The sequence below is a fragment of the Fusarium proliferatum genome, assembly GCF_900067095.1.
Source record: "Fusarium proliferatum ET1 genome assembly, contig: FPRO_scaffold004, whole genome shotgun sequence".
Lineage (NCBI taxonomy): Eukaryota > Fungi > Ascomycota > Sordariomycetes > Hypocreales > Nectriaceae > Fusarium > Fusarium proliferatum.
Window position 1 is genome coordinate 3,048,540 of NW_022194793.1, and position 23,312 is coordinate 3,071,851.

Sequence of the window (23,312 nt, forward strand, 5' to 3'; positions counted from 1 at the left end):
CACGTATCCGTTCTTAATCAGTGGTTGTAGTACCCTTTCGAGCCTCCCTCTCAGCAACATAAGCACGCCACTTGGGGTTCCAGATACAGACAGGAATACCCAGCATGAAGATTCCACCAAATAATCCAGCCAAGACACTAAAAGCCCATTTATACCCGTGCTCCTCAATCATAGGAGTCAATCCATAGGTAACACCAAAAGAGATGATGTTCTTGGTGCCGACGACAGTGACGAGCGCCGGACCAGGATGCTTGGGAGCAGCCTCAGAAGCAAATGTCGTCGAGATGATGATGACTGCCGTGAATGAATACTGGAAGATGGTCCAACCGAGATACGGTCCCCACCAAGTTGCGCCTCCACCGGCAGTGAAGCCATAGAGGAGAAGCATACCCACGCCGACAACAGCTGGAGGAGCCATGGTGATGAGGTGGTGCTCAGGCTGGTGAATACCGCGATTACGACGAGCCATCCAGAGAACGAAGGGATTGGCGAGGAATGTGCAGTAGAGCATGCCCAGAACAGCTCCAACGACTCCACCAATGTTGATCAAACCAATGTCCTTAGCTTCCCAGTGATAGTACTGCATGAGAACCTGGTTGTATGTCAAGGACATGCCAACACCACATCCAAGAGCGATTGAAGATGTGAGGACGGCATATAAGATACCAGGGGACGAGAATGAGGCGAGCATGTACTTCCAGCTCAGCAGAATAACACGCAATGGCTGAGAAGATGGCTTAGACCAAGGTCGGAGACGCTCAACGTATGCCTTGCGCTCAATATCCTGAGCAGGATTTCCAGCATTAGGCGCCGTCAATCCCGACCTCGACATCTCCTCCAGATAAGCCTGAGCCTCAGAATCAGGAATGACCTTTGTGACGCCAAACTCATCAGTGATGACAAGTTGACCATCAAGCGAGGCAGCAGGACGAGTAAACTGGGTCTCAAAGCCAAGCAAGAAAGCAATGATCAATCCGACTCCCACAGTGATGGTGAATACCCAGTAGTACCACCTCCAACCGAGATCAGCGTTAATGTATGACGATGCCAGGTTGAGAGAGGATGATATGGCGTTTTGAACCATCCAGTAGAGACCAAAGATGAAGGCTCGTTCGTGGAGGAATGTTACCTCTGTGAGCATGAGAGGAAGAAGAGACTCGGATGCGCCTGTTGCGATACCCTGAAGGATGCGTGAGACGAGATGGCCGTAGTAGCTGTTTTGAGTGGCTGCTGCGATGCTGGCAGCGAGAAGAACGACCACGGAGATGAGGAAGATGGGTCGACGGCCATAAGCAAGCGACAAAGGGAGGATGATGTAGTTTCCTGGCATCATTAGTGACTCTGAAAACACAGCTGAAAGATAAACGTACCAAGTCCAATAAACAAGGTCGGTAGTGTAATAAGCAACACAACTTGATCCGAGTTAAACCCCTTGGGAATATACATCTCAAAAAAGACATTCAAGATAGCTCCCAGTCCCGAGGCAACTGAGAGTCCCATAACCGAGAACCAACAGCAACAAAAGACCAAGCCATATTTCTCCCAAGGTTTAAAATTTAAAGGATCATTAGGATCCGACGACGGCACTGGAATCTTTCGAATCTCGCCCTGTCTGTTGACAAGAAGAGCGTTTCCCTCAATGTGACCGCCATCGTGAGCTGTGTGTGCCTTTTTCTCGTCTTCGATGTGATCTGCTGAGGCGATGGTTGCGAGATCTGGGAAATCCGACTTCTCGTCCATGGTGAAGTCGAGGTCGGTGCTGAGACTAGCTTAGAGGCCGAGATTGAGGCTCATTGAGGCTCTTTATGAAGTGAGAGGTTAGAGAGGGCTTGGCTAGTGTTTCTTAGTAAATAGGTCCGTTGATCGGGGGAGTCTGGACTGACTTAGATGGGGTTGTTCCCCCACACTCCCGTTCCGGGGAATCGGTTCGGAAACATATTTTTCGGTTCCTGATGAGCCGTGTTAGCGTGGGGTTTAAATACAGCATCACTTCATCGATATGCGTTGTTCTGGTTCTTTGGGTGACTACGGAGGCAGATAAAGAGCATCCTCTTAAATATACATTCCTTTACCACTGATTCAAACTGCCCGGCGTGAAGTTTCGACAATGTAACCCCATAACCCTTGGAACCAAGAGCCGTTGAAACTGTAGACTAAACCGAGTATACCATCAACAAGTTGAACAAAATGAATACAGTTCTGGCTAGCCATCTATTGCTAAACTGGACAAGATCTTACCCGTGAACTTTATCTCTTGAGGCTGAAACTCAATTGCACATTCTCGTGAAACGAACCGAAGTCCGTTGGTAATAAATCCCTGTCCGTTGGTCGAGCCGACTCCTCCACATCCCCGATCTCACCCCGCATCCCCATATCGCCCCAGATTTCAGTTTGTCAATACTTCAGCTAATGAAAACACCATCAAAGTGGCCCAATTAACTTTGCCCAAAGCTCAAACAACAGCATTATGCATGCAAATGCAGCAAGAGCTTCCGTGACTACTCTGCTGAGAGGCCAATCTTCGCCACGGCTATCGATGCGTCCGAGGATAGGCAAGCCAGTGACGAAGAATATCATATACCCAAATGTTCCCACTTTCATCATTAGATCTCTCTTCTCATAGAGAAACACGTTGGAAAGAAGAGGGCTCGCCATGAAGAATGTTTCTCCGAGCGCAACGGCGTATGAAAGGGCCAGCACCACAAACACACGTCCGACACGACTAAGCTGTAATCTACGAGTAATTTTGCGCTCTGCAACCAACAAGAAAGTGAAGTAACTCATAAAATATGCATGCGTAAGCGGATACAAGAACAAAGGGACTTCGCCACCCGTTCGACCAGCAACAGCAGAGCTGAAATTCACTTTGTTGTTGAACATGTATCGCATGCCCATAAGATCGAAGAAGTAGTGAGAGATGAAGTAAGTTCCCGTGAAGACTATGATCGAGACCCATAGGTTGAGTTTCACCCAGTATCTGCGGTACCATGGACGACCACCAGGTTTTGATAGGAGTGCTGGGAGAAGTATGGAGGGTAAGGCAACGGTAATAGAGAAGAGCATATAATCAACGTCGTTCCAGGTGTTAATGATACCACTCAGCATAACGAATGCCACTGCGATGACCCAGAAAGGGCTTTGGGCAAGTATCAGACCCTCTGTCCATCTTTTGTCAGCTTCGAGATATTGAGCAGAGATTTGGTTCTTCTTAGATGATGTCGACATGGCTTGTGTGCTGTTGTGACAGTCTCTGATTTCGCATGCAGTGCACGTAAATTATAAGAGCTGAGTTAAATTTGAGTGAATGTCAGCATTGGAATTTAACCGTCAACTATCGCTGACCGAATCCGAGGGATTGCTTTTACCCGATACAACCTTGCAGTCTGAATGCCCAGGCTCATCTTCTGCACACCACGCTAGTAACATTATCAACTTACTCAACCAAATCTTAATCTTCAACTTTTGACACTCTAACTCCATCAAATTATTAAGATTAATATTGAGAAATTTCGTTGAAGTTTTGTTTTGAAAGCCAACATCTTGCCTTGGTCTCACGCCTATGTAACGTTATATGATGATACCCATTGTTTGGACCAGGATCCATCGTCTTATATGATGACAAATCCGGCCAACAACACCTCACCATCCAATATGTGCCATCTCAATAACATACTCGTGAAATGAGACTTTCAATTCTCTGACTTTACTATGACTCCTGCCAACAGAATACCTGCGACGTACACCACCCGATGGAATACTCACTCAACGCCTATCAACAGCTCTCCGAGCAGAAGCCTTTCGACACAAACAAGAAAATACAATACATCTTGTGACAGATGTCGAAAGTCTCGTGTCAAATGCCCAGGAGGTGTTCCTTGCCGACGATGTGCTTCGTCCTCTGAATCACCCTGCATTTACAGCCTATCTCAACGACGTGGGAAGAAACGGGCATGTACAAGAGATATGTTATCAGCATCGAACGAGCTCCCTTCCTTGGAGATCACTCCATCAGATCTTGGCATAGGAACATTTAATTTGGAGACTGCACCAACAGTCGAGCCTCAGAACATAGACCCCAGTGTAGGTTTTCTATTAAGAAGACTTTGAAACAGGCATACTGATATAGTTAGTTGTTCAATGGCGTGCTGGGGTTTGATCAACCTCTTCCAGGCCAAGATGCAGGAGTCATCTCGGGAGCTTCAGGCAGTGCAAACTCTCCATCCCTGACAGAAATAGTGGACGCTCTGGACTCACCACCCCCATCTTTTTGTCTCAAGCCAATATCAAAGTGTCCCAAAGCGTGCTATGCAGACATACACGACATGAGTGGCATCGTGGATACTATAATGAAGAACCCCGGACAGACGCCACTCGACGAGATTCTATCTTTATTTCAGAGCGTCTTAAACCAGTCTGCACAGTACCTTGCCTGCCAGAATTGCGACACTGGTTGTCTTCGCTATATTAATCTCGTCATGCTTCATCAACGCCAGGTGAACCTTCTCAGCGAACTTGCAGAAGACCCAGGGGAATATCTCAGGGGCGACATGACGAATGTTACGTTGGGAGGGTTTCAGACCACTAAACAGGACGATATTGCGATAAGGCAGTTGATGGTCAGACAGGCGACCAGAGATGTCATACTCTCGGTTAATGCTGACCATGAGAGCGCCACGGGGTTTCAAAAGAGATATACTGCGGGAACATTGGATTTGAGTGACACGGGAAAGCTTAATGTGAAATGGCTAGTAGAGGTTTCGGAGAACCTCCAGAGAACTCTTGAATACGTAAAGGTCTTGCTGGAGAAGGACGATTGGGCTACCAAGCTGCTAGATGCATAAAACTGTATAGATATAGTGAAGGGCCCCTTGGGGATTCAAACAGCCTCGCTGGCAATAGTTAGACTGTATCTAATACGTCCACGCCCGGGAACCCCCCCCTACCCTATTTGATCAATGTGACAAATATGAAAACTAAGATAAATGATTGAGAACTAAGATAACAAAAAGTCCCAGGAGGATACAGGGTTACTAGTCAAACTGAACATCGTACTTCTTGCGCAGAGTCTCGCCGTAGCGCCAGAACAGAAGAGGTGCGATAGACACTAAGATGGCAATGAATCCAAGAAGTGAGTTTCCCTTAGGGCTGTCAGCATCAAATGGGTAACATAAATGGCGAACTAACCCATCCATAGCCAAGAGCCGAGTACAGCGGTAGCCCAGCAATAGGGAGGCATCCGCCGACTATACTACGTATGACACTTGTAGCAGCCAGAGCGCTAGCCGCATAGGTTGTGAAGGCGTCGATCATGTATATCTGGGTGGGGAGCTACTGCGCGTTAGTGAGGGTGTGCTGAAAAGGAATCGTTTCTTACAAATGAGAATATCAGTCCGGCCCCTGAGAATCCCGTGAAGATAATAGGTACTATCCAGTGAACCTCATACTCTGCTGTCCAACCGTACACGAACAATCCGATGGGAAGAAGGGGGATTCCAAGTGTAATAGGAAGTAACCGATATCTGAAACAGTTAGTGATGTTCGTTCGTTTTGAGGACATACTTACTCAGGCTTGGACTCTCCGTATTTCTTGGTAAGGCGGTCTTGAAGCCAGTCACTCAGCCAGGAGAGAACCACCAATGCAACAATACAGCCGATTCCCACTCCAAGAAAAGCAAGTCCAAGGATATCAATGCCAAACCCGTACTGCTCTGTGAAAACAGTGGAGAAAGTGGTAAAGAGAAGATATAGGTAGCCATATATCAATGCGAGATATAGAGAGAGGCCAGTGACGATAGGGCTGCGGATAAGCATTCTCATCGGTCTCACTAGAGCTCGTAATAGTACTTGGCTGACATTCGGTTCTTCTTTGTTAGGAGTAGGGTCGCCTGTGTCCTTGACTAGTCTCTGCTGGATCGTGAGGTGATGGGACTCGGTGAGAAAGAAGAAGGTCACGATCGTCATGACTCCTTTCTAAGCAATGACAGATCAGCACTGGGTGTTGAACATGAGATTGCACTTACAAAGATGGCCATGATCCAGAACACCCATCTCCATCCGAGGTCCTTCGCAATGAAGCCACCGATTACAGGCCTATTAGGCTGGTTAGTAACCTCATATTCGGTAGAGAAAGTAAACATACCCGATGACAGGGCCCAAGAAGTAACCAGTGAAGAATATCGACATCACAAAACCTCTTTTCGACAATTCAACCTGATCGGCAATACTACCACCACCAATATTCATCGGCCCAGCACCGAAGCTCCCGGCAATAAACCGAAAGACAATAAAGGTAGCGATGTTTGGTGCAAGGGCACTGCCGATCGAAAAGCCAAGTGTGACAACATTGCAAATATTGAGCAGTAATCGCCGTCCGTAAAGCTCTGACAGCGGCGAAAGAAGCACAGGGCCGAAAGCAAAGCCTAGAACAAAGATCGATACGACGAGGGATGTCACGGGTGGTCGAGTTTCGTGGAAGTCTTCTTTCAGGAGAGAAACGCCTGGGACGATGACAGATGATTCCAGAGGACTAATATGGAACTGTGAGATATAGGTGGTTATATTGGAGGAGACTTACGTGATGAAACCCAAGATAGACACAATTCCCAAGTTCAATGTTTTCTTCCGTAGGCTCCAATTCTGAGGATTCTCAGGATCTCGTTCCCAAGGGATTGGGATGCCTGGCTGTTGCTTCTCAGCGTCCAATTCAGTCGACATTTTTACACAAGAGCGAGAACCAGATAAAAGACGGCAATTTTGACATCCTATTTCATTTGGAGCATACTTCTCAATATCTTAAACATAGTCACCATGTTTCTGCCAATTTCTAGACACATCGTGATACCGCCAAGCAAACTGTGTTCGCTTTACGAAAATTACCCGATTAGGAAATCTGGTATCTCGCTCAGCGACGACTGGGTCAGCTTTTGGGCCTCATCGGAGTTTAGTAAGCTTGATCAGACCACAAAATGAGCTTTAGCCAAGCGGAAATAGTTGCATATGTCATTATTGTCCTCAATACCGGAGAATATCAGGTTTCAACGTTCACTGTCGCAGATTATGTAACATTCCACGTCGCTCAGCGATGCCGAAGCCATAATGGTATAAGTGACTAACTAACACCGAAAGGGACTATAAAATGTTCTGCAGTATATATGAATAAAATCACAAGTTCAAGAGACAGCAAAACACCATCTAGCCTTTTAAACGTCAAATACAATGTCAGAATTCTATACTCAAGTTCAACTCAGCGACGGAGTCAAGCTCAACGTCTGCATCCTCGGAGCTGAGAACAAATCGAAACCCTTGGTAATCTCTCTCCATGGGGCTCCAGGACTCTCGTCACACACTGGCATAAAAGAAGACTTCAAGTTTCTTGCAGACAGATTCCGCGTTCTCGTGTACGATCTTAGAGGCAGTGGAGACAGTGAGGTCAAGGGACCTTTCATCGACGAGCAGTGGATCTCGGATCTCGAAGAGCTCAGGTAAGTGATCGGGGAGCAATTATCTTAGGAATCGAGGTTAAAATTCTTTACAGAGCCTGGGTGGGAGACGAGAAGTTCATCCTTGCTGGGGGGTCCTACGGTGGCTTCCTTGCGCTGAACTACGCCCTCAACTACCCAAACCGTCTCCTGGCCTTGATACTTCGTAACACCTGGGCATGTGGTCCCCAAGGCACACACCGCGCACTAGCAAACATCCTCCTATCCAAACGGATTAATCCCGACCCCATGCGCCAAGTAAGGCTCTGGACCGGCAACGTACAAAGTCGGGAAGATGCAGAACAAGGCATGGCCGAGATTGTCCCCATCTACACCCCGGAACATAGCCTGGAGCCTGAATCATTTGAAGGTGCGAGCACTGAACTTCGCTGGGAGGTTCACAACGCTGCGTTTTCTTGGTCACAGCCTCGTTTTGATGTAAGGTCCAGGCTGTCTGAGATCAACGTTCCGACCTTGGTAGTTGTTGGAAAGCTTGATATCATTTGTCCCGTTGAAGAGTCTGAGATGATCCAGAGGCGTATTAAGGGTAGCGAGCTTGTTGTTTTTGAGAAGTCAGCTCATAATCCTGCTACTGATGAGCCGGAGAAGTTTCGGGAGGTTCTCTCGGATTTCCTTGGGAGGCTTGCGTGGTAACTGGGTTGATAGATCTGGTTTATTGATGTCTTGGATTCAACATCGGAAAGGCAACTTATAAACCATCATTCATTAGTTAGGTTCCGATATCTCAACTTACATTCTTCTATCGCTGTTGATGCCACAAATCTTACACGTCACGATCACTCCGTTTGGAGCCACAGCTACTAATCATGAGACAGGCGCTCTAATCGCTGGTATTTCGCGAACAATGATGATTCAAGATATACTTGTGGCTATCAATATTATTACAATAAATCAGCATCATTCGAATATGCTAAGCTGGTGCCCACCACTCGCAACTTATGTATGGAGTCAGGCGATTGCTCCATCGTTTCCCGGTCGGAGTCCATGTAGAACCAGAATATGCACTGTCCTGAGGACTTGGTCATTGGGATCTTTCCGATAGCTCGACTCAATGTAGGTGATGACGGCATCCAACAAATACTCCAGTATATTCTCTGCGGCGTCGAATTGGACCCTTTCGAGGCGCGGCGGCAAGCCTCTCACTAATATCTGATTGTCTCGGATATCGCCATCAAGCACAGGCAGCCAGATGTCCTCAAGGGTCATGCGCATGTACTGAACGTTGAGAAGTCTTGTGTCTGCTGTGAAGTTGTATGCTGTGTGAACTGGCACTGCAACAAGCCATTTCAAGGTATTCTTTCGGAGAGCAAGGACTTCGCAATGATCTTGGATGGAACAAAAGTTGGCTCCATAGCAATATGAACCTATGTAGAGAAATGACTCCAATGGTCCTGTTGCAGAAACCAGGAGCCGAAGTGCTTCTTTGCTCAATATCGTGCTCCGAAGGGCAATATGGCGAATATTGCGAAACTGTAGTGGATCTCGTAGTGCCAGACGACAAGGATTCACGGCTTCTAGGCTCTGAAGATTTGGAAGTGCTGCAATGAATCCGCCAATAGAACTTTCAGCCATATTGGAGGAATTGTGAAACACAGTCTGCCTGGAAGTCTTGCTTTTAATAGCCAGGATCTTCAAACGCTGAGGGAGGTGGTTTCTATGGATTGAAAGGGGCTTTCTGATCTTGTCGAGTATCTGGAATAAATCTTGAGCCATTGTCTCGAGGTATTCGAGGTTGGGTGTTTGAAGAAGGGTAAGTGCTCCTATAAACTTTTCCCATCCTATGATATTGAGGTCTTCTCCTGGGAGGTTGAGAGTATCAGAAAATTTATTCAAGGACTTAATCAGCCAGCCTTCCTCAGCGCGAGTGTCATCCGGATAGATATATCTCAACATAACCTGTTTGACTTGCTTGGCTAGTTCTGGGTCTCAGAGATAGTTCTACAAAACAGAACCTCGGCTTGAGGCATTACTTCAGAAAAGTCAAAATGGTGGTGGAGGGTTTTCTGCGCTATATAACCCCAGCTCTTACAGACCGTGGAGAGGCTAACGAGGGTATATCGAAGGGCTTTCGCATTGGCATCTTGTGCAGCGGATACACTGGGGAAGGCCTGGTGATCTCCATGTCCTTCGTGGCAGTGAAGACAAAAGTTCTCGCATATAATGTATATATAGGCCGCGTCAAGGCTTTGAAGATCCATGGTGTATCTTTGAGGAATCATAAGTTTTGAGATAAATAACCTGTAGATTTGGTACGTGCCCTGGAATTTGGACGCTTTATAATGAGACAGCTCAGGCAGCGTCACTGGGAAGTGTACTCTGACTAGGTACATTCGATCACTATTATTGTTTAGTCTGTGATTCTGTGACAGCATCTGAGTGATTCAGCTGGTGTGCTGTTTTGAAATGGAGTATTATTCGCTGTTGGTCGCATCTGTTCACATGGTCTGCCACTCCTTTCAGCAGTCACTCACTTGGCAGTAGATCGCTTTTCACTGAACTGCTTTTCTTAGGAGCGGCAGCATGACTGTTTCTGCATAAATTGGTGGCATTCAAGAATGGAGAGCTAGACTGTTGATAGTCGACTCGCATCCGAGATCCAAGGGGTAATCAGCCGTCGGGATGCAATACAAGCGGCTACGAGTCAATGCCATTTATCCTGAACAGTACAATTAAAAGCTTAGAGTTTATTCGCGTATTTATCAAGTTGAATCTTCCTTAAAAGTGTTAAAACTGATCCTAAATACAGTGTCTCTTAGGGGAAGTGACCGTCACATGATGACCAAATTCCAGTATATGTTCTTGACTATCAAGCGATTTGCCAAGTTCAGGGCTGATACTGTAGATTTTCCGCTACCAGTCGTTGCTAATTCTCTTCATTTTCCAATGTCGGGATTAGTAACACACCAAGGCGGCATTTCATATCTTGGGCCAGACATCTTGGTGAAAGTCAACCTCATCAGAGACAAGCCTTCCACGCCTGGTCTTCCGACACATGACAAACATGGTTATTCTCCCGTGTTTTAGGAAAGATTGGAATCTTTTCTTGACTTTCTCCCAAGCCGATTTGTTTATAGCCATAGGAAGTTCTGTAGGCTCTCTTTCAACGTTTGTTACAACCCGTATAACTACATGTCGTAGCTTTTGTTCCGCTGGCCCATCTCGAAAATTCGATGAGATATATTTAGCCAGAGCGTCTAGGACTCCTATTATCGTAGTTTCCGAGATCTCGAGCCGTAGTGTGAAGAGATTAGGTGGGAATATATCTAGTAAGGCATGTTCCTCCAGGATTGGCTCTGCCTTCTTTGGGCTCCAAAAACCTTTACAGGAACCGCATTTCGCTCACATTGGTGAGGCTTTTGGCTGCTGTGAAGTACTGAGACTTTTCTGAAGCCTCCAAATGTAGGCTTTTCAAGCTATGCTTCTTAGATATCAGAAGTTCGCATATATCCTGGAGGGTGACGCCATTAAAATATAGGCCATAATAAGTAAATATCTCCAATGAACCTGTAAACGAAAGGAACAATCGGAGTTCTTCCTGACCAAAATGACTAAAATTAGAGTACAAGGTCAGGGTTCGTAAGTTGGACAGACTCAGCCGACTTCGAAGTGACTGTGGATCGGGATTGAATATGAACATGTCGCGGATTCCTGGACTAGCCGATAAGAGTCGTCCCATACAGGCCTCGGATAGATCTAGGGATCCGCCGGTGTAAATTCCGTTGTTCTTTAGGGGTGTGACATTTAGAGTGGTAATACTTCGAGGAATAACGCATTGTTTCCCTACAAAGAGCGTACGGAACTTTCTCATGATATTATTCAAGTGTCCGTTCTGCATCGAAAGCTTATCGAGGGTCGGGACTTGGAGCAAAATAAGGGGCGCAATGAATTCTCCCCATTGCGAGATATCTGGCAGAGAGGACGCTTCCGGAAAGTCGAGAACTCCTGAGAGCTTGTTCAGCGACTTTGCGAGCCATTCTTCGTCAAGACTCCAGTCGTATGCAGAGATTTGTCTTATTCGAGCCATTTTAACATGCTTTCCAAGCTCCGGATTTTCAGAAAGAGTCCTGCAGAATAAGAACTCTGCCCTTGGGTGAGTTTCGAAGTAGCCAAAATGATGATGCAGTACTTTCTGTGCGATATATCCCCATCTCTTGCAGACGAATGAGAGACTGAAGATCGTCTGGCGGTGTTCTTTGGCGGTAGGAGGGGATGGTATCTCAACCGTACGGCCTACGGCCGGCCAATCCTCATAGAGCTTGTGGCAATGAGGGCATATGTTCTCACAGATTAGAAATATGATCTCCCGTTGGAGGTTCTGTATCAGCATGTTCTTCATGCTTACTTTCCGATATATGATAGTGCGCAGGTTTGTGAGTTCTAAGGGCTTGAGTTAGCCAGGTTGTAACTGGGAGGAAGCCGGGGCCTTTTATAGTCCAAAGATGAGCTGAATGACTGAAAGGTGCGAACAGTTTCTCACGGCAATCTACTGTTTGTCACTCAATGCTATGCTCTTGTATCACTGTAATAGTGCACAGCTTGGTACCTGATCAGCATGTGCTGATTATCGTCATGAAGCACTGTTGGCGTGTGCCTCCTGTAAGAAACAGTAGTCAACCGATCACCAGCGGGTTGTCTAGGTTGTGACTGACTATCTTTTGTAAGCATTCTCAACTAAACTTGGAAGCATAAAAGACCTACTTCCGCATGCATGAGTTTATAGACTAATGTTCGCTTGTCAAGGAAGAACATTAAATACAGCTTGGATCTCACATAAGAAAATTGCAGTAAGATAACTGAAGAATAGCATATTTCTATTTTATCTGGCTAGGCTGCTGAAACACCTCAATTTATTAGTCTAGGTACACTACATGTTCTCCATAGCCTCGCGGCTCAACATAATGCCCCAATAGTCCTTAAACCAATCAATCGTTATAGACCGAGTTCACTTCAATATCCCCCCTCTTAAGGAAAAGAGCGCATTCACGTCTTATTCTCACCCAAGAAGGATCCTCCTCCTGTACCGGCGGGTTTCGTACCCCTTCAGGGGGGATGCCTAGATGAACGTGGATCTGGACACTTTTCAGTATTTGATCCTCGGGGTTGTCGGGACAGTTTGACAGAATGTATTTCGTGAGTGCGGCAGATAGCCCCTCCATGTCTTCACGATCAGCCTCGAATATTACGGTTGAAAGTGCCGGGGGGAATACGTCCACTAAAGCCTGGTCATGTAGCGTTGGCTCGCTTTCTGTTCTCTTCCAGATGGATTTTGTTGCGATGCGTAGCCAAGTAACGTTTTCAAGGGTTCTTGCCGCTGTAAGATAACGTGCTTTGTAGTGCGTCAGTACTGCCGCTTCTGTCAAAGTGTCTTTCTTGGTCGTGAGGACTTCGCATATGTCTTGAGCTGTGGCTGGGTTTTGTTCCTGTGTGAAGCCTCCCATGTACTTAAAAACTTCAAGTGGCCCCGTGGCAGACACCAAAAGCTGTAGCTCTTCCCGACCCAGGCACACGTCTATCAGATGAAGATTACGAACACTGTCGAGCTCTAAAGGACTCTTTATCGTTTGGCGAGTTGGGTTTCCAATTACCAGGATATCAAACCCTTGGATATTTGACAGTAATCCGCCGCCAGCTGTGTCGGAGAGGTCGACTGGGCCCCTCAAAGGGAAGACTTCCTGGCAGTGCGGCCCTTCAGACATGGTAACTTTGACGACATTTTGAGGAAAGGTATGCAAATGACTTTCGGATGGCTTCTTGATTTGCTGCATCAGATGGTCGAGATTTCGTGTGTCTATCTGGAGATCTTCGACAATTGGTATATGAAGCAATATGAGTGGTATAATAAACGATGACCATGCTCCTTTGCTGAAGTTGAAAGGCTTCTGGGGAAGGTTCAGAATGTCCGAGAATCTTTCCAGTGACTTGAGCAGCCAAGCATCATCATCTTTGTCGAGATCCCAATCCAGTTGAGAAATCTGCCTAAGGTAGATCCGCTTAACAAAGCGGCCTAGCTCTGGCTTTTCGCAGAGAGTCCTGCAAAATCTGACATCGCCTCTATCGCTTCTCTCAGGAAAGCCATAGCTGTGGTGGAGCACCCGTTGTGCTATATAACCCCAGCTTTTGCAGAGCAAGCAAAGATCTAGCTGGGTTTTCCGTATGCCCCTCTCTCCTGGTGAATCGATATGTAGGAACGAGGCGGGTGTTCTCGTGTCTATTTGACAGTGCAGACAAAGGCTCTCACAGATTGTGTATATAAGCTCCTGAGGCAGGTTCTGAAGGTTCATGTTGACTGCACAATAATGGGATATAAAATAATGCTGTCGAGATGGATTGTTTGTTCGGCAAGATTGAGCTGGACGAACTTGCTCGAGAGATCTTTGAGGTCTTTTATAGTCCGGAGACGGGGTGATCCACTGTATATGAGATTGGTTTATCACGGATGTCTCTGGTGTTCTGAACAAGGCTTCATCCTACGCGACCGGTGGTGTGCCGGCTTCAAGCACCTGTCGTTCTTGTCCAGGAGGGCTAGTTATCACAGCCCTCTTCTGTCCAACAGTTGGTCACCTATGACCGCATTCGCCATTCACGGAACTTAGGGGTTAGTGAATGTGAACTTGAACTTGGACTGTCTGCTTATGGTCCCCAAGAAGGCGATACAATGTTAGTGTCCCATCATTCTCTTTCTTAATCATAGAGAGATTTGACTGGCTTGTGCAATCGAACCGCAGCCTAAGGCTTTTGTAACCCCGTCTACTTGTGCCTCCTGGTTTAATAACACTGGTTTTCTTGTAATGCAGCACTGCCGGTAGCTTGTGAGTTACTGTAACTCCAAATCTTGACACTTTGGACGTGTAGCACAAAGCTGAGGCCTGTTTAAATGCAGCTTGATGTGCATTTCTGTTTTAGATACAGGTTCGGGGTCTAATCCATATGTCAGAACATGTCAGGGCAGTGTATGAATGCTTAACAAGCCGTCTTGGACATTTGTGTATTCAGCATGTTTCCTCCAATAGACAACTTCAACCGCTTGCCACACCGGTCTTATAATAAGTTTGTTTTGTGTTTGGCTATGCAGGTTTCTGAGAGAACTTGAATAAAAGCCGATTATGTTCATGCCAAATCTATTGTGCTGGATAGTTTTGATAGCAGAGTGAGTAATCAAAAACAGCATTTCCAAGCTCTATTAGACTAGAACAACCCTCTCTAAATATCATAAGGCCGCAACATTGTGTTTTCACCAACCCCATCGCAGCTATACCATAAGAGCGGTGCTGTCGTGACGGTTATACATCCATTCTTGAGCCATAATGGGCTACATTCGCTGCGTAGGCACTCCCCTTCACTTGCGTTCCTATCCCTCAATGGCCGCCCTAGAACAGGCGCTGTCCACGGTGCTGGATTTGGAATGGATTTATCCACAAAATGAAGAGTCACCTCTTTTAACTTTTGCTCCTGGGGGGGTTCTCTGTAGGTAGACGATATGTAAGATGCCAAAGCCTCTCGATATCGAGGTGCGTCCGTGTGGCTATGATCAAGGCACAGCGTCTGTAGGTTCGGTGGGAACACATCGAGGAGGACATCCTTTGCAAGGACCAGACCATTAGTTCTCATGGTGGGGATATCGCATAATACTCCTGCGTTGACTCGCAATTGTTGCAGCTTGACTAGCTGGGCCATGGTAGTAGGGAGCCGTTCTGAGCTGTGCATCTTCATAACGACTCTCTTGAGTGTATCTTTCATGGGTAAAAGCATCTCAAATATCTCCTGAGATGTAACCGTGAGTGTTGATCCACCCGTGCCTTCAATCTCCCTATAGACAAACTCTTCCAGGTTTCCTGTGCTGTTGATGAGTCTCTGCAGCTCATCCTTGGAAAGGCAGGCATTACCAATCCGAAGCCTGCGTAGCTTCTGTAGTGGTAGTTTCTCTGGAAGATTTTTAAAGGTAGGTCGCGATATGGAAAGCGTCTGGAGGTTTTCCAATATCATGAGAAATCCCCCTAAAGTATTTAGACCTGTTTCAACCCGTGGTTCATGATACCAGAGGCTGGATATTCGCTGTTGCCCTACCGAAAGAGACTCGAGTTTCGGAGTCAGAGCCTTATTCTTTATGACGGCTTCCATACTGAATCCTTGGAAAATGGACGAACTATATAGGCGGTGAACGACGAGAAGCTTGAGGTTGGTTGCCCGAAGCAGAATAATCGGTGCGATATAATCTCCCCATGTGGTAACAGAGCTCTGTAGCTTCAGCGGTTTCTGCCCAAGCAAGTGCCCATACCTAACCATGGATTCCTTATACCAAGAGCGGTAAAGTAAATGCTGGTCGCCGGCTACGTGTTGCTTGAGCATAGCGACTTGTAAGTGCTCGCCAAGTTTTGGATTCTCACAAATGGTCCTGCAAAACTTGATCTGATACTCATCCTTTGAATGCTTGAAGTAGTGATGAAGGATATTCTGTGCAACGCATCCCCAGCTCTTGCACGTCTGGCTGAGGCTGAAGAGAGCCTGGCTGTCCTTATCCTTCTTATTATCTAAGATCTGCTCGTGGGAGGCGGAATGTTTCTCTTGGCAATGTAGACAGAAATGCTCGAAAATCTGATACAAAATCTCTGCTGGGAGTGGTGGGTTTTCCATAATGACGGGCTATGGGCTTTGTTTCTTCTTTAACCTTGTCTGATATCTCAATAAGATAGATCAAGGATAAAATGTGTGGATGTCTCTGGCTGACGCCTCGGTGAGCTAGAAAGGATGTTGCAACTGTGGCTGGTCGTTTGATGAATGGTTCAGTGCCTGCAAAGCTTTTGCTAAACGTATGTTCCTGGTGGCCAGGTCTTTTTTTGCTTGTGACTGAGGGATTGGGCTTTCCTACGCCCTCTTGTAAGGCTACAGTTCAACAACTGATACTGGTTCGTTGATATATGGATGGATGGTTGATACAAGTCTAGATAAGTATGAAGAAGGATGACATTGGGAGGACTCATGACGAGTCTTTAAATGCTGGAACGAACAAGCTTTGATACAAGATTAAGTGTTGTTGATGTCAAGTCTGCTTGTGATTTGGTGAAACTCTACCTATGTGACAAACTGTATTCTTCGGCTCGTAACTGTATCACTTGATGTGATCTCCTGATTTACCGATTGCTGTTTGACTTTGCAAAATGTCTGACCCAAAAGACTGATGTGGCGTGTGAGAACTTTGTTGCCCCTAGATCCATTCAGCTTTAGGGATCTCAAAATTCAAAACTGAGGCTATCTCGCTGCCTGTTCCACCGAACCTGTATTGAAATAATTGAAAAAAATTAATGTTGAGTATATAAATACTTGCTGTTTAGAGCCTGGCATATGCTCTTACAATCAACGACGTTGAATATCTGAGAAACAGTAACAATCCCTATACGCCCATGTCAAATAAACGCCCATCCAGTCAAAAATACATCTATCCAGCTCGTTTACAATCTGATAATCCTAGGGTATCACAACTTTTCACCTTCTGTCAAAAACATCCCGAACTTCAACAACGCCATCCATTCTTCCAAGAACCAGAACCTTAGCATCCTCATCGAAAGCCCCAGACATTACCATCTCCTCCGTAACCTCATCGTACACAATTGTTCCCGTCGCAACATCCATGATGTCGAAGCCATCTTCAGTTCTGCAGAGCATGTATCGGCAATCGGGTGAGATTGCAAGGGGCCATCCTTCAGAGGGTCGCACCGCGTTGAGGTTGTAAGACGTCAGGTCGTTGGCGGAGGGGATCCAGATGTGGACGCTTGTTCCCCAGACTGAGACGATACGTCGACCATCGAGACTGACTGCTAGAGCGCGGGGGTTGTTTGAGCCGTCGATCTCAAGACGGCGAATTGTCTTGCAAGTCTTGGTGTTGGTGATGCGCAGAGTTCCGTCGCGTGAGATCGTGACGAGGCTCTGGTCGGGGAGGAAAGCAGCGTGAGTAACTGCGTCGATGTGGCTCAGAACCTTTCCGACTCTGACACCGTGCTTTACATCCCAAACTCCAATGCGATTCCTCGCTTCACCGACTGCAATGAGTCTCCCATCACGGCTCCAAGCAATTGGCTCACCCTTAGCCTCCTTGAGTTCACAGGCCGTCTTTCCACTGACATAGTCCCTCAGGAAGACAGTGCTAGAGTGGTGAAAGTCGAAGCCTCCTGTAAACTGAACGGTCCAGTCCCTGATAGTAGCCAACTTCGAGCCATTGGGTGAGAAGACAGCGCGCGAGCCGCTTGTCTTGGAGTAGCCGCTTTGGGTCTTGATGTCAAAGACGTCGATCCAGGATTGAGAAGTTTGCGCAGCTGTATAGATTGCAAAGACAGCCGATGTGGCAGGGGAGATGCCTACTGAGGCGATCTCTGCCTTGCTACAGGAGCGGCTGAAGCGACGTGTGATTTCCATGAGTGCTGTTGGATCTCTTGAGCCTGGAGTCTGAGATCTTGATGATGAAGTTGAAGGAGATGCTGATGATTGTCCCCTGTAGTGTCGTTAGTGGTGAGCTCGAGGTTGAAAGGGGCTGTACTTACATGATGATGATGGTGATGGATAGTCAATAGAGAGTGAAGAAATGTGGGGAAGGGATCCAAAAGTTTTTTGAAATCTTGATATGATTTTATTGTCTGTAGTATTGTTCTGTAGAGTGTAGTTTGAAGGTATCGCCAACTTCCAAAAATCCGGCGGTCACCTTGATCTTTAAACAAACCGCGAAGCCCACCACAATGACTCCTCCATGCATCTAAGCACACCGAATCTTACAGATTGCTAATCACATTCCTCGATTTGGCGAGGTTCAAAAGCGACTGCTAGTAAAAGGCGTCAAGAAATTTCACATTATTCTCAGCATGTAGTGAAAAAGGCTGAAGACATGCAGCGGTAGGGGTGAGTCACTAGTAACACCCGCCGGTCTCCGCTGGAGATACACGGAGGAGAATTCGGCGTGGCAGAATTGGGGATAGCGTTGATGACATGGGTGCCGGCCTCGTTATTTTTGGACGTGAAGAGGGAATTGGAGGTTGTAAGAATGAGACTCAGCGGGTTCATGATAGCCCGCATCTTGGCATTGTATGCAATGACTCTGAAGATCAGTTACTCTTACTGGCAGTTAATCACTCCAACCGCCGGCTTACAGCTCATCTTCATTGCTCTTGATCTTCATTGTGATGTGAAAAGGTGAGATGGAGACCCCCACAACCCCATGAGTTGCTTTGCTATGCGGGGAGTATAAGTGAAAGTGGTCTAGCCTTCTGGGCCAAAAACTCCAAAACCAGACTACGTGATGGTCCATTAGAAAGCAGAAATGGAATCATTGATTATGAAATCATTGCTTTGTAAATACTCGCTATCCACCTCACGAACTAAAGCTACAATCGTGTCCGACCACGGAGAGAGACAATTGATAGATTCCATCATGTTCAATTCATCATTTCATTCAGGCATGATCGCATAGATCATACTAGACTTATTCGTCATTTCGACCCATCAAGGTGTCTTTGATGCGCGCCAACAAGAGCATTCAGCTCCACCATTAACTCATTCATAACTCCCAATGCTACTCCCAACAAACTCCTTCTTTTTATTTTTTCACATTTCCACACGCTTACGCACCGAAGGCCTCCTCATAGTTGGTCATGCATGATCGGTAGCGAACAGAGCTCGTCTTCAGAGCCTCCATGGCCTGCTGAAGACCCTCCTTGGAGATAGGAATCTCCTCGATCCACGACTTGAGGCCCTTGTCAGCAGCGAGCTGCAACATCTCAAGCATCTCACGTCGGCTACCCAAGTGCGATGTTCCGATGTAGCAGCCGTTGGTGATGAAGTCCTGGTTGCGGATAGAGATACCGTCACCACCGGGAAGACCAACAGAGTTCCAGTGACCGTGCACATCGAGAAGGCTCAGGTACTCGCTGAGAGCAAAGCCCTCGAAAGAAGTGGCAGTGTTGATGATGATGTCGAAGGACATCTCGTGGCCCTTGGTCCAGTCCTTCTCACCAGTGGCCAGGAAGCCATCGGCACCCATCTTGCGAGCGTCGGCCTCCTTGGCTCGTGAACGGGAGATGGCCCAGACTTCAGCACCAAGAGCCTTGGCGAAGATGACACCGTAGTGGCCAAGACCACCGATACCGACGATACCGACCTTCTTGCCGGGTCCGGCGCCGAGACGCTTCAGTGGGCTGTAGACGGTGATACCGGCGCAGAGCATGGGAGCAGCTTGGGTGCTGGAGAGGGCTTCGGGAATGGGGTAGACCCTATGAATTGTAAGTCAATGAGATCAATTGGGTAGGCGGACAAGTGTACTCACCAGTACTCATGCACTCTGCTGTGAGAAGAGTAACCACCCTGGGTCTTGAAACCAGTATCGAGGTAGTCAGCGCCATAGGCGTCGATCTGGTGCTTACAGTAGGTCTCATTGTCGTTCTTGCACTGGTGGCACTCAAGACACGACCAGACTTGGGCACCAGCACCGACACGGTCACCGACCTTTGCGAGAGTGACCTTATCACCAACACGGAGAACCTTGCCAACAACCTCGTGGCCTACAGCGAGAGGATAAGGGCAGCCACCCCAGTCGCCGCTGATGGTGTGACGATCACTGGCGCAGACACCGCAGCACTCGACCTTGATGTCGACATCGTACTCGCCAAAGGGACGGGGCTCAAACGAGTTCTTCTGGAAGTCGGTCCAGTGTTCGGCGCTTGGGGACTGAAAGCCCTGGAACTTGTCGGGAACAGACATGATGATGGTGAAGTATGAGTATTGAGATGACGAGAAAGAGAGAGTAGAGACAATTGAGAACAAGTCAATTGGGGCTTCTCTTCCTTTATAAAGCTCATTTCATGACGACGAGCCGACCAAAAACCCCCACTCGTCGAAACAACCTCAGAGCTCACCCCTCATCGCGTTGACTACCGTATCCGTTACGTGTGAGGGGCACTTTTTTCCCTACTACGACCCCTCCATCATGAAAGATCATCTGATTCGAGTAAGCAACGCGGTTTGGGGGGAGGAATTGAAGTGTCGCATTGAGAGATTGGGGGTTTCGGGACGCTATGCCCGAATTGCAGACAGGCGACATGCGATAGCCGATAGCCGATGTGAGCATGTCATTGGTTGAGGGGCCATCATGACTCTTTGACGTGAAGCTCGGATTATCGTGGGTCGGCGGAGTCTGAATTCCTCCACCAAGAATCGTGGGGGATGAGGTAGCATGAGAGGAGCTGCATTGGCGATCTGTAAAGAGTCGGTTTGAGAGGTGTATTTTATAGTTCCATTTGTCCTGATGGGGGTATCCTTTCATACGGTCATCATATGTTCTAGACCTGCTATATCATGTCTTGTCGAGGTGTAGTCAAGTTATATCCAAGTCATTCCTCCTCATGACCACAAATTCGGACACAAAAACCGAAATCTCGCATGCCCAAATACCGAACCTCGCTATAACCGTCCCAAAAGCTCACTGCTTCTTCCAATCCTTCTTCTTCAAAGCCCTCGACTCTCCCAGTCCAATTCCCAGCAGAAAGCTCACCCTCATGGTCATGCCAAGATACACAAACGGCACATTCCCCCAATCACTAGCATTCCACGCCATGACGTCCCAATAAATACTCGGCCCAAGCTCACTCATCGAAAACAAGTGTCCCAGATCCGCAATAAGTAGCACAAGCAGGACCGTCCTCCAAACCCGCAAATCCGCTGTAGATCGCAGAACGAGCGCTTCGTTGAGCGCAAAGAAGAAGAACATATTGGCGAGCTGCGACATAGCTACAGATGTAGCCTTTGGTGTTTCCGCTGGTGCTGAAGATGCGTGAAGGAGAGATAGGTAAGTTCCTTGGCGAAAGTGAGTGTAGAAAGCGCCGGTGAGGGCGGAGATGGGTTCAAGAATGAGGAAGAAGATACGGTAGATGGGATGGATGCGAAAAGCCACTTGGGAGGACCTCGGAGTTGGAGTGGCCATGATGAAGGTGAGTTGATGTGATGACACAAAGTGAATTGAGTCTTTGATGTGTTGCTACGTGGTGATAATGAACAAGCACTCAAAAACTTCAGTATGGATCCTTGACGCGGGAAAAACTTGATCCACTGTCTTCCCCACGACAGCCCTGCAGCATTAAGCTCCGGAGAGGCTGCATCCTAAGACAAAGGTGAAGATTGCTGGAATTGAGATGCAATATTGGATATTTTAACTTGAGACCTACCAATCTACGAGTTATAGCACTTGTCTTGGAGATAGCAATGGCCGTCCTTAAGCAGGGTGTTGCGTAGGGTAGCCATGACGTCCAGATTCAGGACACTTTGGCCAAACTGTTGAGGCCTAGGCCTTCAAGACTTGAAGCTTCAGGCTGAAGTTAATTCGAGCTTACAGAAATCCAGGTCAACCCATATGGAGAATTTCCCAGCCGTGGCTGACTGGATCCAAGGAACCGGTATCGGAATGCCCGGTTCACCAATTGTAAGCCAAACCTAAGTTCTTCTCATCGACTTGTCGATCACTTCCTCCAATCCGTCAGATTTTTTTTGTTTTACGGATTTCAGGGACTAATGCGCGCAAATCTTCTTGCAAACAGTTTCAGGCTGAGAATCGTCCACTCGTAAAGGGACAATACTGTTAATGACCTGCAGAATCAGGGTCTTCAGCCCCTGTGGATGAGATCAGTCAGTGACTCCAGCTGAATCCGGGGTTGCTTTGGGGGATTAGCTTGTTTGGGGTGTTGATCCAGACCCCTGGAAGACCAGGACGCATTGAGTGTTGCACTGCGTGGGTTCTCGAAGTAACGCTGTTGTTGTGGTGAATCAATGTTACACAGCCATTGGCCGTTGGAGGTCTGGTCAATAGGGATCAACGGCCTTGATATGACGGCCCAACATTGCTGCTACTTTGCAATCACAGTTATTGCGGCATTGTTGCATTACTCAGTACCTGCAGATTTCTTTAGAGAATAATCAGCACCGGAAATAAGAATACGGAAAGTTTGCATCGCCACTATGGAGTTCTTTCGCCCTGTTCGGTAGGGTTGGCTGAGGATGGCTTGATGGAGGGGCGGCTAGCCACAGGTGCTACTGCTACCGTGTTCAAGGGACTTCACCGCTACAGATTAAAAAGCAAAGAGTTTTTACCGTCACAATCTTTAGCTTCATAACCATCTTCTTCAACGACGTAGTATGAGCTTGTTCAGACCGGACCGAGGAAGAAGAGAATCGCGGGCCCCGAGAAAACTGGAACCATGCGATCCACCTCTGCTCGATAAATCAAGAATCGTTGTCCTTCCCGCATTCCAAGACTCCTTCTGGGGCAACGCTAGCTCACAAGTGCATATCATCGTGTGGTGTAGATGGCGTTAAGCATGACTTGGGGACCAGTCGCCTTACATCACCGCCAAGGGTCGTTCAGTATCGTGACTCGCCCTATGGACCACTAGCTTTTGTTAAGAGATACTTTTGATCTCTTCCCTTCTCTAGACGACACCCTCTCCTTCTTTTATTCCCCTGATCATCCCGTTCTTTTCTGACTCGTCCTGTTGTGCTCTGCTGTGCTGTACGTACAGTGAAAACCCAATCAGGGACCCCCTGTTTTCCAGGCCCCTTCAGTGGCAGCTCAGTTCGCCCTTTAAATTCAAGCCCCCCTGTCTTCCGTTGACTTTACCGGGATTGCTAATCGCAACGGTTTTTTTCTCAAGAAGCCTGGTCTTCCTCCCTCACATCCATCTCCATTCCTTTTCGACTCCTTTTTCTGTGTGTTCTTTTTCCTGCTTTTCCGTTGGGATCAGCACAGAGCGTACAACGAGTACTAAAATACCCTCTGAAACCCCCGGC

The 23,312-nt window shown here is 47.3% G+C and overlaps 12 protein-coding genes across 12 annotated transcripts; 2 read left to right on the forward strand and 10 right to left on the reverse strand.

Moving 5' to 3' along the window:
- Nucleotides 1–13: 13 nt before the first annotated feature.
- Nucleotides 14–1,740, reverse strand: FPRO_05148 (uncharacterized protein; the record flags this gene model as incomplete). The annotated part of the gene is made up of 2 exons (XM_031230734.1): nt 14–1,323; nt 1,371–1,740. 2 exons carry the CDS (start codon nt 1,738–1,740, stop codon nt 14–16), a joined length of 1,680 nt encoding a protein of 559 aa, XP_031080841.1.
- A 681-nt stretch (nt 1,741–2,421) lies between these two features.
- On the reverse strand, nt 2,422–3,225 carry FPRO_05149 (uncharacterized protein; the record flags this gene model as incomplete). The annotated part of the gene is made up of 1 exon (XM_031230735.1): nt 2,422–3,225. One exon carries the CDS (start codon nt 3,223–3,225, stop codon nt 2,422–2,424), a length of 804 nt encoding a protein of 267 aa, XP_031080842.1.
- Nucleotides 3,226–3,963: 738 nt separating this feature from the next.
- Nucleotides 3,964–4,841, forward strand: FPRO_05150 (uncharacterized protein; the record flags this gene model as incomplete). Its single annotated transcript, XM_031230736.1, has 2 exons — nt 3,964–4,080; nt 4,131–4,841. 2 exons carry the CDS (start codon nt 3,964–3,966, stop codon nt 4,839–4,841), a joined length of 828 nt encoding a protein of 275 aa, XP_031080843.1.
- A 189-nt stretch (nt 4,842–5,030) lies between these two features.
- Nucleotides 5,031–6,714, reverse strand: FPRO_05151 (uncharacterized protein; the record flags this gene model as incomplete). Its single annotated transcript, XM_031230737.1, has 7 exons — nt 5,031–5,138; nt 5,185–5,328; nt 5,375–5,519; nt 5,564–5,970; nt 6,021–6,090; nt 6,140–6,526; nt 6,575–6,714. The coding sequence occupies 7 exons, from the start codon at nt 6,712–6,714 to the stop codon at nt 5,031–5,033; spliced, it is 1,401 nt and encodes a 466-aa protein (XP_031080844.1).
- A 501-nt stretch (nt 6,715–7,215) lies between these two features.
- Nucleotides 7,216–8,132, forward strand: FPRO_05152 (uncharacterized protein; the record flags this gene model as incomplete). The annotated part of the gene is made up of 2 exons (XM_031230738.1): nt 7,216–7,454; nt 7,535–8,132. The coding sequence occupies 2 exons, from the start codon at nt 7,216–7,218 to the stop codon at nt 8,130–8,132; spliced, it is 837 nt and encodes a 278-aa protein (XP_031080845.1).
- A 315-nt stretch (nt 8,133–8,447) lies between these two features.
- FPRO_05153 (uncharacterized protein) lies at nt 8,448–9,697 on the reverse strand (the record flags this gene model as incomplete). Its single annotated transcript, XM_031230740.1, has 2 exons — nt 8,448–9,412; nt 9,529–9,697. 2 exons carry the CDS (start codon nt 9,695–9,697, stop codon nt 8,448–8,450), a joined length of 1,134 nt encoding a protein of 377 aa, XP_031080846.1.
- A 1,121-nt stretch (nt 9,698–10,818) lies between these two features.
- Nucleotides 10,819–11,835, reverse strand: FPRO_05154 (uncharacterized protein; the record flags this gene model as incomplete). Its single annotated transcript, XM_031230741.1, has 1 exon — nt 10,819–11,835. One exon carries the CDS (start codon nt 11,833–11,835, stop codon nt 10,819–10,821), a length of 1,017 nt encoding a protein of 338 aa, XP_031080847.1.
- A 586-nt stretch (nt 11,836–12,421) lies between these two features.
- Nucleotides 12,422–13,780, reverse strand: FPRO_05155 (uncharacterized protein; the record flags this gene model as incomplete). Its single annotated transcript, XM_031230742.1, has 1 exon — nt 12,422–13,780. One exon carries the CDS (start codon nt 13,778–13,780, stop codon nt 12,422–12,424), a length of 1,359 nt encoding a protein of 452 aa, XP_031080848.1.
- A 919-nt stretch (nt 13,781–14,699) lies between these two features.
- On the reverse strand, nt 14,700–16,130 carry FPRO_05156 (uncharacterized protein; the record flags this gene model as incomplete). Its single annotated transcript, XM_031230743.1, has 1 exon — nt 14,700–16,130. The coding sequence occupies one exon, from the start codon at nt 16,128–16,130 to the stop codon at nt 14,700–14,702; it is 1,431 nt and encodes a 476-aa protein (XP_031080849.1).
- Nucleotides 16,131–16,979: 849 nt separating this feature from the next.
- On the reverse strand, nt 16,980–17,906 carry FPRO_05157 (uncharacterized protein; the record flags this gene model as incomplete). The annotated part of the gene is made up of 1 exon (XM_031230744.1): nt 16,980–17,906. The coding sequence occupies one exon, from the start codon at nt 17,904–17,906 to the stop codon at nt 16,980–16,982; it is 927 nt and encodes a 308-aa protein (XP_031080850.1).
- A 1,195-nt stretch (nt 17,907–19,101) lies between these two features.
- FPRO_05158 (uncharacterized protein) lies at nt 19,102–20,237 on the reverse strand (the record flags this gene model as incomplete). Its single annotated transcript, XM_031230745.1, has 2 exons — nt 19,102–19,750; nt 19,804–20,237. 2 exons carry the CDS (start codon nt 20,235–20,237, stop codon nt 19,102–19,104), a joined length of 1,083 nt encoding a protein of 360 aa, XP_031080851.1.
- A 718-nt stretch (nt 20,238–20,955) lies between these two features.
- Nucleotides 20,956–21,456, reverse strand: FPRO_05159 (uncharacterized protein; the record flags this gene model as incomplete). Its single annotated transcript, XM_031230746.1, has 1 exon — nt 20,956–21,456. One exon carries the CDS (start codon nt 21,454–21,456, stop codon nt 20,956–20,958), a length of 501 nt encoding a protein of 166 aa, XP_031080852.1.
- Between the last annotated feature and the right edge of the window lie 1,856 nt (nt 21,457–23,312).